General features: G+C 39.6%; 2 protein-coding genes across 10 annotated transcripts in view; one reads left to right on the top strand and one right to left on the bottom strand.

The window, feature by feature from the left end:
• Positions 1-10,482, top strand: part of FBXO22 (F-box protein 22) — a 30,346-nt gene extending 19,864 nt beyond the window's left edge. For all 5 annotated transcript variants that reach the window (XM_060154850.1, XM_060154837.1, XM_060154844.1 and 2 more), the window contains exons 6-7: positions 4,092-4,257; positions 9,307-10,482. In XM_060154850.1, coding sequence (XP_060010833.1) covers positions 4,092-4,257; positions 9,307-9,724 — 584 coding nt within the window. In that variant the 3' untranslated portion in view covers positions 9,725-10,482. The remainder of the gene's footprint in view (positions 1-4,091; positions 4,258-9,306) is intronic.
• The window catches only part of NRG4 (neuregulin 4), a 133,921-nt gene continuing 122,325 nt past the window's right edge, over positions 3,305-14,900 (bottom strand). For 3 of the 5 annotated variants that reach the window (XM_060154885.1, XM_060154894.1, XM_060154913.1), the window contains one exon: positions 11,827-13,006. The gene's annotated coding sequence lies outside the window, so the exon portion shown is untranslated. Of the gene's footprint in view, positions 3,524-11,826; positions 13,007-13,914; positions 13,981-14,900 lie in introns of those variants that run through there. The other 2 variants (XM_060154903.1, XM_060154923.1) reach the window with 2 other exon arrangements.

Raw genomic sequence — 14,900 nt, 5'->3', positions numbered from 1 at the left:
TTAAGTCAGAGTCCAAAAAAAATTTGAGGGATTAGGTTTTTAAATTATCTGGAGATTTCATAGAGAATCTTGAGGGGGCCACAGTCAGTGATCAGGTGCAAAGCAGAGAAAAATGGTGCTAAAAGTTAAGTGACGGAACTTGTCCTGCTTTAGAAGCTGCCTAGCCCTTGAAAAAGCTGGGCAGCTTCTAAAGCAGGAAGGTGACTTAGAAGGAGGGTGGTGCCAGTGTTTTGTTAGGCTTTCCTGCCCTTTGTGGTGGATTTCACTCAGCTCCAGGAGCAAAGAGCTAGGAGAGAGCAGAGAACTAGCAGAGAGCTGTAAGGGGCCTGGTGGGGGCCAGCTCCCAGGTTATGGTGCTGGCAGGATACAGCCCCTGAGCCCCCGGGCCGTAGGCTCATGTTCATGGAGCTGACTGGTGTGGTGCTTCTCTTTTTTTCAATCCCCTACCATGTACGTAAAGTGACACGGCTTCTCATTGAACGATATCAGAGAGATTTTTGAATAAGGTGCATCTCAAAAAAGCATGACAACTACGTGATAGCCAGAGCAGCACAGGTGACCCCTAGCTGGTTTGGAGGATAGGATGCATGGCTTCTTTATTTTCCCTCTAAATATGATGTTTACTTTAGATTCATTTGATTCAAGGGGAAATAGCATCTTGAGTGTCATTTCATTATTTGATAACTTGTGTAACTCGTGGTCGGGGCCCTCAGTTTAGCCAGAACATGTTTTGATAGCTCTCCTCTATTGAACCCTTACGGGGGCCAGGCACTGAGCAGGCTTGGATGCTTCTTTATGACATTATCGTATTTAATCATCACAACCTCTCTTGAGACTTGCTCCTGCCCCAGTTTTAGAGGAGGAAGCTGCACTTGGAGAAGTCTAGTAAATTGCTCAGTCAGATGGCTACAAGGGGTTGAGCCTGAGTTCTGACCCAGGTCTGACTCCAAAAGTCATGCCCTAGCATGCTGACTTCATATTTATACATGTTTAGTGTAAAAAAGATGGATATAAAGATACAGGGAAGGAAGTGATGCTAAAACTAAGGTTGTGAGGAAGAGAGAACACAGCTTCTGTCTATGAATTGTTCATGGTATTAGCCTCTCATTTCAAGTAGACATTATCTTTCACGTAGGTTTTCTACATGCATTTAGATTACATCACTTTCAAACAGGCCATAAAACAGCTGTCTTCAGAGAGGCTTCCCTAAAAAGAGTAGAAATCTGAACACGCAGACCTAAAGCCTTTTCAAGCAGTCCTAGCCAATCTTTGGAATAGTTCTTCATAGCTGGCTTTCCTGAATCTGATGCTGCACTGGGTGTCTAGATTTGATTTTTCTCCTTTTATTTAACCCTCCAGCTTGAGCACAGCTATAATGAATTTATATTCTGCCTTATTTGAAAATGAATTTAAGGCAGCATACAAAGATACATAGACTATCAGTGGAGGAATTCTGAGTTGAGGGACATGTGTAGGAGGAATATAGTGCAGCCAGGATGGAGGGTAGTACATGAGATACAGACCATCATCATTTGCTAGATGTGGGCCACAGGTTTGGCTGAGCTAGGGCAGAAGAAGCATTAACTCTTCCCAGTTTTCTGAGAACTGAGATAAATTCTAGTGGATCCATATGCCCTTATAATAAGTAGCTTGTTTTTCAAGCTGTTTCTTACCCCATGTCACTCTATGAACACCAGTGGCATCACCCCAACTATGTCTCCTTAAAATAAAAGCAGTTGTAGGATCCAAACCAATGAGATCTGGTTACTGAGCTCGCTGCAAAATCTAAAAATGTTTAGAGCTGCCAAAGGAATGGATGGCCCATGTGCTCTTCAGCCACTCAGTCTGCTGTGACTTAGATCTCATGCTGGATTTCAGGGAACAGTGAACTGGAACTTGCACCTTTTATAGTTGGGCTGGTTGAGTATGTCATCTGCCCAACAAACATCGGAGCTGAGAATATGGCTAGCGTGCTTTCCTGAAGTTGAAAGTCCTCAGATGCTGGTAGTGAGCAGAGGGCCCTCCTGTTTCCCCACAGAGGCAGGACTGAAGGCAGTGCCAGGATTTCCCTCAGAATGAGCTGGGTAGTCGTCTTTTCAGGCTCGTGTATCTTAGGCCTCAATTTTTAGTGTCAGGGAGTTTGAATTGTACCTTCCTTCTGGTACATGATACAGACCTGTCTGCTCTGTCAGGCAGCCAGCCTGGGCTAAGGCAGATTTGTTCTCCAAGTTGGGTGGGGGGAAGTGAGTCTAGTTTCTAGATTTGTGTGTGTGTGGTCCCGCTGTAGAACAAGACCACTGGAGGAGGATGTTGAAAGCACTCAGTGTGCGTTGGATGAATAAGGGCGGTGCCTATAGAACATTCAGATGAAAATTTTAGTAGGCAATTGTAAAAGAGGACCTAGAGCTTAGAAATCAGGAAAGGGAGAGACTTAGACGTTTTTAGGTTTCTAAAACTTAAAACTGAGAGTCAGGAGATGTGGGTCTAGAGTCTGCCAAGATGCCGTCCTGGGCCAGTCACTTTTCTAGGATTAGCAGCCCTTCTTTGTAAAACAGTCGTAAACTGTTGATCCCACGGGCCTCTTTTGACTCTGAAAATTCATTCTAAAAAAAAACACATTATCTGAAAATTTGCTGGGCTGGTCTGTGTGGAGAAAAAGACCTTTTAGTAATGGTTTGGGGTATGTGGTATCTTGAAAGTACTGGTTTGTACTAATATCCTTCTTACTCTCCAAATCAGTGATGTACTGTATAGAGAATTAGAAATGGACCAGAGGCAGTCTCCCTAGATAAATCATTATTCGGTGTTAGGAATTGGTCACTCACCTCTGCTCCACCCCGTTTCCTTATTAAGTGAGCCTTATTTCTGGCAACCTTTATTTACCCTTACGTCTGTGAAGATGGAAGTCATGTGGCTGAGTCAGTGGAAACTCAAATGTGAGTGAGGTGTTTGATTTTTTTTCTTTTTTGTGTCCCAGAGCCACCTCTTTGGCAAATTTCAAGTTGATAGTGTATAAACAAGGTGCAAGAGGCACATGTGAAAAGCCTGGGAGCTTGTAGGGGAGAGCATGAGTACTGCCTGCCTCCTGATAGACTATGCTGCCCTCTAGTGGTAGCTGCTTTTCATCCATATGCTGCAGAATTGAATATTTCCCTGCTTTGGAATGAGTTTCCAATGGTTAAACCACCTTCACTCCCACTCCCTTTCTTGGAATATATGGATAAGGCCTGTATTTTAATGGTGTATTAGTTTCCCGAGGCTGCTGTAACAAATTAGCACAAACTTTAGTGGCTTAAAACATTTATTCTATCACAGTACAGAAGGCCAGAAGTTTGGAATCCGGGTGTTGATGTGGCTGCATTCCCTCTGGATGCTCTAGGGGTGAATCTCTTGTCTCTTCCACCTTCTGATGCCATCGACATTCCTTATGGCTGCATCATTCTAGTTTCTGCTTCTGTGGTCACATTGCCTCTTCTGTCTGTCTCTATTTCTCTTATAAGGATACTTGTATAGTATTTAGGGCCTATGGATAATCCAGATGATCTCATCTCAAGATTTAATTACATCTGCAAAGACCCTTTTTCTTTTCAAAGTTAGGTCACATTCTTCTTTCCAGGGATTTGGTGTGGATATGTCTTTGGGAGACCACATTCAACCCACTACAGGTGGTTAGTGCTGTTTCTGTCCATTTTCTCTGGATGTTTAAATTCCCACTGCGTCTAACTCTGTCCTTTGTAAACCAGTGTTCCCTTCCATTCCAGGTGGTGGCTGTGTGGAATGGCACCAAGGCCCACCAAGGGTGCTGCTCAGTTACATAGCTGCTTCCTTATTTGTGTTGAGTGTTGATTGTATTATTTTCAAATAGCCATTTAGTATTCTTAATGATGAAAAATTAATTACAGCAAAGATTTTGAGTAATGTTAAAGTTTGCAAAAAAAAAATGGAGGACTTGACAGCTTAAACTGCACTTAACTAGGCTTACAGGACATTAGCAGTAACATTTCATTTTGCAAAATAATAAAATGAAGAATTCCTTTTTAAGGATTTCTTTTTAAGGCTATCTTTAATTGTTTCTTTTCATTTCTCTGCAGGTCTTTTAGATAACCCTGAGCTTCGTGTGGTCCTTGTATTTGGCTATAATTGTTGTAAAGTGGGAGCCAATAATTATCTGCAGCATGTAGTGAGCACTTTCAGTGATATGAATGTCATCTTGGCTGGAGGCCAGGTGGACAACCTGGCATCGCTGACCTCTGAAAAGTATGTCTGATGTGCTTCTGATTTCTTCTGCACATCGTGGGAAATGTTCTCATGGGAAGTGTTTGGGTTTTTAAAAAACATGCTTAAAGAATTGCTAATAGTTAATTCCGTTTTGCAATAGACATAGGTTGCGGGGCTCACACAATGTAATTCTGCTTATCTTTGAAGAATGAAATTTATATATGTTATCCTTTAAGAACTTAGTTGGACTTATACTCTCCTCAAAATTGACTTTCAACATTGTCTACTGAGCTCCCTTGACAGCTCTGTACTCAGTAACTGCAATACAGTAAGTCCCCTACATAACGAACCTTCAAGTTGCAAAACTTCTGTGCGTTTGCATGTCCAATCATGTAAATTAGTTCACGTGACTGGCATACATTGTCACATGCGTGCATCCTCTACAGGTGGTTATGCTTTTGTGTACTGTACAGTACTGTATAGAGTACAGTAGTACAGTATCTTTAATTAAAGCCCAGGATGTCCGGAAGCAAGCATAAAAGCAGCGGTGATGTAGCTGATAGTGCTAAGAAACGCCAAGCGAAAAGAACTGAGAGAGTGGAGCGAGGCAAAAAGATGGTAGACGTCGCTCATTATCATCACATGAATCGTTCAACCATTGGCACGATTCTAAAGAACAAGGACAAGAACATGTGAAGTCTGCTGTGCCGGTGATGTTGACAATATTATTGAAGAAGTGTGGAAAAGTGATGGAGGAGATGGAGAAGCATCTCAGTGTGTGGATGCAGGATCAGCCTCAGTGTCGAGTCCCGCTCAGCTTAATGCTGATTCAAGAGAGAGCTAAGAGCCTTTATGAAGACTTGAAGAAGAAACATGGCAAAGAATCAGAGGGCACATCTTTTAATGCCAGCCACGGCTGGCTTCATTGGTGCAAGACTAGAGTCAACCTCATGATGTAAAAGTAAGTGGTGAGGTAGCAAGTGAAGATATGGTAGCTGCCCGGGAATTTCCTGAAATGCTTCGAGAAATTACTGATGAAGGCACGTATTTACCTGAGCAGGTTTTTAATGTGGATGAGACTGTACTGGAAGAGGATGCCAGACCGAAGTTACATCAGTAAAGAGGAAAAGTTGATGCCAGGCTCTAAACAGCAAAGCATAAGCTAACTCTGTTGTTTGGTGGCAGTGTTTCCAGCGATACGAAACTGAAGACTCTCTTAGTTTATCATTCAGAGAACCCAAGAGCCCTTAAAAACATAGCCAGGGGCTCTCTTCCTGTTGTGTGGAAGAGTAACCCCAAAGCCTGGATTACATAGGCCATTTTCCAGGACAGGTTTGTCCACCACTTTATCCTGAAGGTAGAGAAATACTGCTTGGAGAAGGACGTCCCGTTCAGCATTCCTTTGCTGCTTGACAGTGCTCTGGGCCACCCCCCCATTCACAGACAGCTTTCATCCCACGTCAGAGTAGTGCATCTGCCACTGAATACAATGTCTCTCATCCAACCTATGGACCAGGGAGTTATAATGACTTTCAAGAAATATTATTTATGTCACACTTTTCGTCAGGCAGTAAAGGCAAGTGACAAATCAGGAACAACCTTGTGACAGTTTTGGGAGGACTATAACATATACAAGGCCATGAGAAACATTGACCTTGCTTGGTGTGAGGTTACGGCCGTCACCATGAATGGGGTTTGGAAGAACCTTTGTTCATGACTTTTGTGGACTTGAGAAGGTGGATGAGGAATCCAAAGAGGTCTTCAGCAACTTAGTGACCCTCAGCGAGAAGCTGGAGCTAGGTCTGCAAGAGGACGACTTCATTGAACTCCTTGCTGTGCAACATGAGGAGCTTACTAATGAAGACCTGATGGAATTGGGGGCCCAGAGAAAGGACACAGAGAAACAAGAGGAGGAAGTAACTGAAGAACCGAAGAGATTCACGACACAGGAAATGGCGAAGGGATTTTCTTTATTTGAGGAGGCACTGTTAACTTTTTGAGGCATAGGACCCGGACGTAAAATGGTACACAAAGGTTGTAGCAACTGTTCAGAATGCCATCCAGTGCTACCGTGTCATCTGTGACGAGAAAAAAAGAGCTACTACCCAGACATCACTTTTTCAAGACGGTAGATAGAACTGAATCCAGCAAGGAACCAGAACCTGTGCCATTAGCGTCAGGCGTGAGTGAAATTGCAGCTTCCCTCCATCTCCTAGAGCGATCCGATCCTTCAGCTCTACCATCTCCCACCTCCTCTTCCTCCTCCAGTCAGTATCTGTTCTTGCCTGTTCACTGGATGCTAGCCCCAGTATGCCAGCTGTTGTACTGTACTACTGTACTTTTCAAGGTACTGTACTGTAAGATTAGAAATGTTTTATTTTTTGTTTGTTTTTTATGTATTATTTGTGTGAAAAGTATTATAAACCTATTACAGTACAGTACTATATAGCCGATTGTGTTAGGTGGGTACCTCAGCTAACTTTGTTGGACTTAACTAACAAATTGGACTTAAGAACATGCTCTCGGAACGGAACTTGTTCGTATGTAGGGGACTTGTTCGTACGCAGGGGACTTCGTATGGTTCATATGTATGTCACTTCCTCTCTGGCTCTGTTTTCCTCCTCTAAAGGAAATGCGTGGTTCAACAGTACATCTTTATGGTAAAACTTCTCAGAGCCTCTAATACTGTGCTCAGTACTTTGGATCTTTTAGAGGGAGGGGGAATATTATTACCTGTGGCCCTTCTTAAATCTGTTTGGCCACAAAACCTTTTGTCCATGGAGCATCTTGCAGGCTGACTGGTATTACTTGGCACACATTTTTGGAAATACTGTACTAGATCTTTTTTTTTTAACATCTTTATTAGAGTATAATTGATTTAGAATATTGTGTTAGTTTCTGCTGTAGAGCAAAGTGAATCAGTTATACATATACATATATCTACTCTTTTTTAGATTCTTTTCCCATATAGGTCATTACAGAGTATTGAGTAGAGTTCCCTGTGCTATACAGTAGGTCCTTATTATCTACATTGTATATAGTAGCGTGTATATGCCAGTTCCAATCTCCCAATTTATCCCCCCGCCCCCGCTTCCCCCTTGGTAACAGTAAGTTTGTTTTCTACATTTGTGGCTCTATTTCTGTTTTGTACATAAGTTCATTTGTACCATTTTTTTAGATTCCACATATAGCAATATTACTTGGCACATGTTATTGGAAATACTGTACTAGATCTTTTGAAAGGCTTTTTCAAGCTCAAAAATGATGCATCTTTCATTTTATTATTAGGGCTTTTGTTTTCAAAGATAAAAAATATTTGCTCTTCTATCTTAAACCATTACTACTTTTCCATTTCCAATGAAAGTATGTAGTATTTTGAGTTTGAGCTAATTAAGTGGACATAAATATCAGCTGTTTCCAAAAGCAAGAAAATGAGACACCCCCCCCACCCCCATCCTCCAGATGTTTCCTGCAAGCACTATTATTTGTTTCTCTCTATATTTGTGTTTAGTATTTGGATCCTAGAGTGGTGACATGGAGACACACTGTTAGAGATCAGTATCATTAAGAGCAGCTTAAATCGTCCCAGTCATCATCTCCCTCCTGGTAGTCAGCACTGATGGATCAGGGAAAGCAGGTAGCTAAGTTGAGTTCCCTGGAACCTGAGGAAGAAGGGAGGAAAGCCAACTGCACTGAACTCTAAGCACTGGATTTCATGCATAAGTATACCTGATTCTTGTTAGCTATCTGTGGGTTATTTCTCCTTTTGCCTAATTTTCCTTATTGTCTTTGCTTTTACTTTGAAATTATATACAGATAGGGCAATGGCAATTTAACATACAGTTGATTTTTGAAATGCAGCTCACTCAGACATATAACTGAGGTGCTAGCCTGTTAGCATGGCTGTCTGTATATAATCTACTCTTTATACCTAATATTGGAAATATACCCTCAACAATCATTACCTCTTACATGACACATTAATTTTAACGTGGTCTTTACATTGTGTCATGGAGTAAGGGAAGCCATTGAGTAAATCAGTGCTCCATGTTAATGGTGTCCAGATAGGAGCCCCGCTCCCTCCAAAAAAAGGTGAATAATTTTTTTTAGGCAGGAGACTCGTGTTGCAGTTGTATACCAAAGAGGAAATGTAATAAGGTTAAAGGAACAGCAGCAGACTTCAGAAGATGGATTCTGCCCCTCAGAAACTGGTTTTGCCACTAGTTAGCCTTAAGTTGCTCAGCGCTTAAGCTTTTTAAGTCTTAGTTTCTTGTTAACCCAGTGAATCCTGCCCATTTCGTAAACTCTGATAGAAATGTTAGGTACTTACTTGGTTTTCCCCCGATGGGTGTTCACTGTATTATGCTTTACAACTTTATTGGCATTTTATTTTTATTTTCTGTAGTAACCATAAAATATTTCATTAAAAAAAAATACCAGGCAAATAGAAACAAAAAGAAAATGTATGATTTTACCTTCAGATTAAGCTAAATTATCAGGTCAAAGCAATAAATAAGACACAGCAATATAGTCTATTCCTTTATGGACCAAACAGTATAGAGCTTAAAACTTCTGGAATTATGGGTTCTTAATAAAATTATCCTCCATGATTGAATATTTAATACACCTCTTTTAGAATTTGACAGCTGAGGTAGGGGAGAAAAGATACCAAAGAGGTAAATAATACCAAAAGCTTTAATACATATCATAGTATATATGCATAAAACTGTAAGATTCCTTTTTCAGGGAAGTGAGAAAGGTAAGAATACTCTGTACCCTTCTAAAACTCAGGTTGGATTTTAGAAATCTTTGTGGAGATGATGCATTTGCCCTTTTGTATCTGTGACTGAGGAAATGGTTGCTTTCTTCTCCGTAGATCTGCCTTCTGCATTCTTTTAATATATTAATTTCAGTAGTTTAATTTTTAACCCTTAGTACAGTCCCTCTGATCAGGGAGAGAGAGCCTCAGACTAACTGTAGACTAAGGCAGCACTTCCCAACCAATGAATCAGGAGGATTTTTCTTTTATACTGTAAATTTGAATGGTGTTTCATGATATATTGCCACTTTTCTAATTTAATTTTCTAGGAACCCTCTGGATATTGATGCCACCGGTGTGGTTGGACTATCATTTAGCGGACATCGTATCCAGAGTGCCACAGTGCTTCTCAATGAGGATGTCAATGACGAGAAGACTGCTGAGGCTGCGATGCAGCGCCTCAAAGCAGCCAACATTCCAGAGCAGAATACCATTGGCTTCATGTTTGCGTGTGTTGGTAGGGGCTTTCAGTATTATAGAGACAAGGGGAATGTGGAGGCTGATGCATTTAGAAAGTTTTTTCCTAGTGTTCCTTTATTTGGCTTCTTTGGAAATGGAGAAATTGGATGTGATCGCATAGTCACTGGAAACTTTATATTGAAGAAATGTAATGAGGTAAAGGATGATGATCTATTTCACAGCTATACAACAATAATGGCACTAATTCATCTTGGGTCATCTAAATAAAGCCACCTGTAAAGTGGCTTTCACAATGTATAACTTTTGGGCTCTGTCTTTTCCAGAAAATGGAAACTTGGGATATGTATATTACAAACAAAAAACTTTCTATGTATCTGTTTTGTAGCTTTGACATTCTGAAGATTATTTGGTAGTTTTTAATATATTAGGTGAAGGACAAGTTTGTACATGATGTAATGCAAGACCGGGAGTTGAGAGCTTCTGCATCAGGCACAAGTGAACCAATTATGGCTGTACTGCACCAGATATGTAGCTGCTGTGTGATAGGACTTTAAATAGTCTTCTGCATAGGAAGACTGAAAAAGGATTCATCAACAGAAAGGAGATTTAAGACATTCCATGACTACCTCTGCAATGTTAGATGATCTTTCAGCAGACTCATGAAGATATTTTTCTCCCTTAAATAAAGGAGAAAAATACACAGATGGCTTGGGAAATTTTTCTCTGCTTTACAATTTTACCATTTTTTTCAGAAGCTGTAACAAATTGCTGACTTTTTACTTATTTGATAAATGTTAAAGAACTATTTTTGTTTTAGTACTCTAAAGTTGCTTAGTCAAATAAATTGCCAAGACTAATCAGTATTTTATTACCTTATAAGGAAAAAAATTTTCCTTTCCCCTCAATAAAGAAATTGCAACAGAAAATTCTTTTTTTCACCTACTTCTATGTAACTAATTGGCAGATGAGACAATTACATCACCTTATTTTGGTTTTATACCAATAAAACATACCTTGGAAACTCAGATAGCTGTGTACTTCATTGCTTTTAGTGAGTGAGTGAAGGAATCCTTTAGAAAAGAAAACCCAGAATAATGGTATTTGTTAGTTAGCAAATCCTGGCATAGTTCCAGTAAAATGTTTTTCAAGTTTAAATTTCTCATTATGTAAATATCAAAATGAAATCTGTGTAGAGAAAACCAGTTTCCCCCCCAATATCCATTCTTTCCTTTTCACACAGTCATAAAACCTTTGATTTTCAGCTAGGCACATGCACACCAGAATAAAGACTACATCCTTGTCTCCCTTGCAAGTATGACTGTTCTGGCTGGTGAAATGTGAGGGAAATGATAATGTGTCCTTTAAAACAGACTGGTTTTTTGTTTTTTTTTTTTTTGCCTTTTTTCGATCCTTCTGCTTAGAAGTGTATATGATTGTGAGCCATCTTAGACTCTACAGAAGAGGCAGTGCTCTATTGTGGAAGCGATCACACAGAATGATCCTAGGTTGCCATACAGTTTTGTTGACGTGCTACCATTACTGATTTGGACTGCCTATCTCCAGAGTGTTTTACAAGACAGAAATTAACATAATTCTTGCCTAAGGCACTTGTTTTTTTCCAGGTCATCTGTATTAGCATATTCTAATACAGTATGATATAATATATGGCACTTTTGTAATAGTGGTTTTAATGGGATAGAAGAAAACTTGCAAGGTAAGTGAAATCAACTATATTAACAACATTCCTGCTTTTTTTTTTTTTTTTTTTTTGCGGTATGCGGGCCTCTCACTGTTGTGGCTTCTCCTTTTGTGGAGCACAGGCTCCAGACGCGCAGGCTCAGCGGCCATGGCTCACGGGCCCAGCCATTCCGCGGCATGTGGGATCTTCCCGGACCGGGGCACGAACCCGTGTCCCCTGCATCGGCAGGCGGACTCTCAACCACTGCACCAGGGAAGGCCCTGCTTTTCTATTTTTAATCACTTTTTTTAAACCAATTTTTACTTCAAAAGATTTTTTTTCTTGCTGTTTGTTTATTTATATAAATGATAAAAATACTTAAAAGTTTCTTTAATTTATGGTTATACTCAATCTTAGTTCCTGAAGAAAGTCCAAAGAAAAGTTTGATTGCCATAGAACTTTTAATCTGTGAATATTAATATTTAGCCATTTTTATTTATTAACTCTTCTATTATTTGACATTGGTACCCATTATCAAGTAGAGAATATCTCAAAATTTAAGCCCTTGGTTATGCTTACATAGCATATAAGGAAAATACTTTGTAAATTTTCTTTGTCCTTGATATTAACCAGAGTTGACTGAACAGTAGAGGAAAAAAGATTTTGAAAATGGAAATATGAACAAAATGCACCTGGTTGAATGAACTGTTTTATTTTTTTCAAATTAATACATAAAATGTTTTATTACTACTCAAAGGAGAGTCTGCTGCAAGGTCATTTCATACAGTATTCGAGGTTAATATATGGCTCCTTTTTATAGCTGAGACTTTGGAGCTTGTTAGGAACAGTAAATTCATTTGGCCACAAGATTGTAACCCTGGTGCAAAATAGAAAGGGAAGAAGTTGAACCAATTGAAGGAGTAGTACTGATGAAAACAAAAGTTATTGGCCCTGCCTCTCAGAGGCTTTGACATTTCTGTGGAAGTTGGCGGGGGGGGGGGGATGATAATTTAACCAAAGTTAAAACAATTTATTATGGTTTTGAAAGGCTTGTCTTAAAAGCAGGCATTAAAGAAAAAGTTACTGTTTCAGCTAAAAACATAATTCCTAGAAATGGCAACTGTTGTAGTTATTTGTGAAACTGGAAAAATGATCACATGAAAAAGCTGACATGAGCACAAAAAGAGAAGATGTACCCTTACTGTTTTCTTTACAATACTGAGCTGTCTTCTATCAAGTGACAAGGATAGGATAGTTTAATCAAGATGTTTAAAAAATATTGATTTCCTTAATGTGCTTTCAAAGCAGAATCTTTCTGCAGCTACAATTTGCCTTGTTAAAGGCTGCTTCAAAGGAATAAACGCCTTGAAATGCCAAGTAGCAATATAAAAAAGAGTAAGGAAGCTTGGAATTAAGATCTCAAAACAGACACCCTACACATTGTTATAATTAATAGTCTGTGAGCTAGAGTAATGAAGGAGGTCCAGAAGGCCAGTTCACTACTGTAATTAATTCTCAACTTTGCTTAAACCTGCATCATTGGTAAATAAAACAACTTTTCAACCTAGTAAGAGAAGCCAAACAGCAAGAGTTTTGCCACTAATTTATATTACAAACTTAACACAATGAACATGCAAAGAATGTAAAATAAACGTTTACAAATCTGAGAATTTCCTAGGCATTCTGCAGAAATTTTTGAGAAAAAAATCTACTTCTGTCATTTTGTGCCCAGTCTAACCCATTTGAACACCACCATAAATTCCATTTTAATGAAAACAGAAGACTAAATCCTCTTGATTTGAAATTGAGATTTTAGATGACTGACTTGGTTTTCATTTGTAGAAAGGGAATGAGTCTGCTTAATGAAAATCCTAAAATAACAAAACATAGTATTAGTAATAACATCCTTGTTAAATAAACAAAACTAATACATGTGCTATGTAAAGAATGTTACCAGAAAGTTTTTTTTAATATTAGCCTGTGTAGAGAAAAATAGTCACATATTTACAAGACATATTATTTTTGTTTCATTTCTGCCTTATGCCATGATGGAGACAGAATAGAAGAATATATGCTACTCTAAAGTAGAAAACATTGGCAGAGGCCAGTAAACTTCATTTTTTTTTTTTTTTTTTTTTTTTTGCGGTATGCAGGCCTCTCACTGTTGTGGCCTCTCCCGTTGCGGAGCATAGGCTCCGGACGCGCAGGCTCAGCGGCCATGGCTCACGGGCACAGCCGCTCCATGGCATGTGGGATCTTCCCAGACTGAGGCACGAACCCATGTCCCCTGCATCGGCAGGCAGACTCGCAACCACTGCGCCACCAGGCAAGCCCCAATAAACTTCATTTAATGTCTTGGTACTAAGAGTGTATGGAGCATTTCACTTCATAAAGTTTTTATAAAAGTTACTGTTCTCTAGTGACATCACAGCCAGTAAAAAAGACAAGATAATTGGAAAAAATACATATATTCATTAATTTTAAATGTAAATCAGTGAAGATAATTGAGACCATTTTCTTAACCTTTTCACAATACCTCCACATCTAACCAAAATTCAGTTACCATACATGTATCTAAAACATAACTCTGTTCAAGGCCTAGTCAGGATACTAGAATTACAGATAGGAATAAACATAATTGAGCTGAGTGACACTAGCAACTGTGTGAACCAAATTTGTTGGTGCTCTGGAAAACAAAGGTTTACAGCAACTAACACAGTGCCCAGTGAAGAAAACCCATCCTCAGAATGGTAGGAAAGTTTTGTGATTTTTTACTCACCCTTGCCTCCCACGCAGTGGTGCTCTTATTCTTAAAATGACAGAAGGATGGTTTCCAGTTCCCTCCCTCAAACCAGAAGAGGAAGAATAGACTTTATTTGCAAATCACTGTTTGTCTTTTCTAATCTGTGGGGGGGATTAGAAGGACTGACTCAAGGTGCTCATCACTGTTTTGCATAACTTGGAAATCAGGCAAGAAAGAGTAGGCACTGCTTGTGAAAGCTGCAAGATGACTGCAGAATCACAGGCACCTGGATATGGGTGAAGACATAAAACAGGCTGTGTAAGGCCTAGAGGAGAAGCTGGGGTGAGATTTGTGAGAAACTGGGCATTCAAAAGCAGTTGTACCCAGGGGAAGATACAGAATGCCAAATGAATGCACAGGCAAAACATGCTCAGAAAAGATTTAAGAGAGCCTTAGGTTTTCATCTTGGTCTGATCCCTAGGATAGAAGCAGGCCTAGCTAAGAGCTGCAGGAGTGCCTTAGCACACAGCTGAAATGCAAAAAGGAGAACTGGCATTCAAGGAAATCTCTAAAAACAGCTGAACATGAGATAATAGGAACAGAGGTTTCAGTGATCACACACAAGGGATTGTCTTTGTAAAAGTACCTTGGAGAAGCCTCAAAAACAAATGAACAACAGTGTTCAGCAGTCAGCAACAACTGGTAAACACTGGGAATAGAAGAGAATGTTATATCCAGAATTACAGTACTGTAATAGTGAAATGCCCAATTTTCAACAACAAAAAATCTGTAAGGCATACAGAGAAACAGGGAAACGAGGCCTATTCAGTGGAACAGAAACTGGCCTGGCCCACACATTGAACTTACTAGAAAAAGACCTTTAAATATGCTCAAAGAACTAAAGGAAATCAAGAAAGTGATGAATAAAATGAGAATACCAGTGGAGAGAAATTATAAAAAGGAACCAAACAAATTTTGGAGCAGAAAGTTACAATAACAAAATTTTCACTGGAGGGGTTGAA

This window comes from Lagenorhynchus albirostris, chromosome 1 (genome assembly GCF_949774975.1).
Source record: "Lagenorhynchus albirostris chromosome 1, mLagAlb1.1, whole genome shotgun sequence".
NCBI lineage: Eukaryota > Metazoa > Chordata > Mammalia > Artiodactyla > Delphinidae > Lagenorhynchus > Lagenorhynchus albirostris.
Note: the sequence above shows the minus strand (reverse complement) of the source record. Positions and strands in the feature narration are given on the sequence as shown.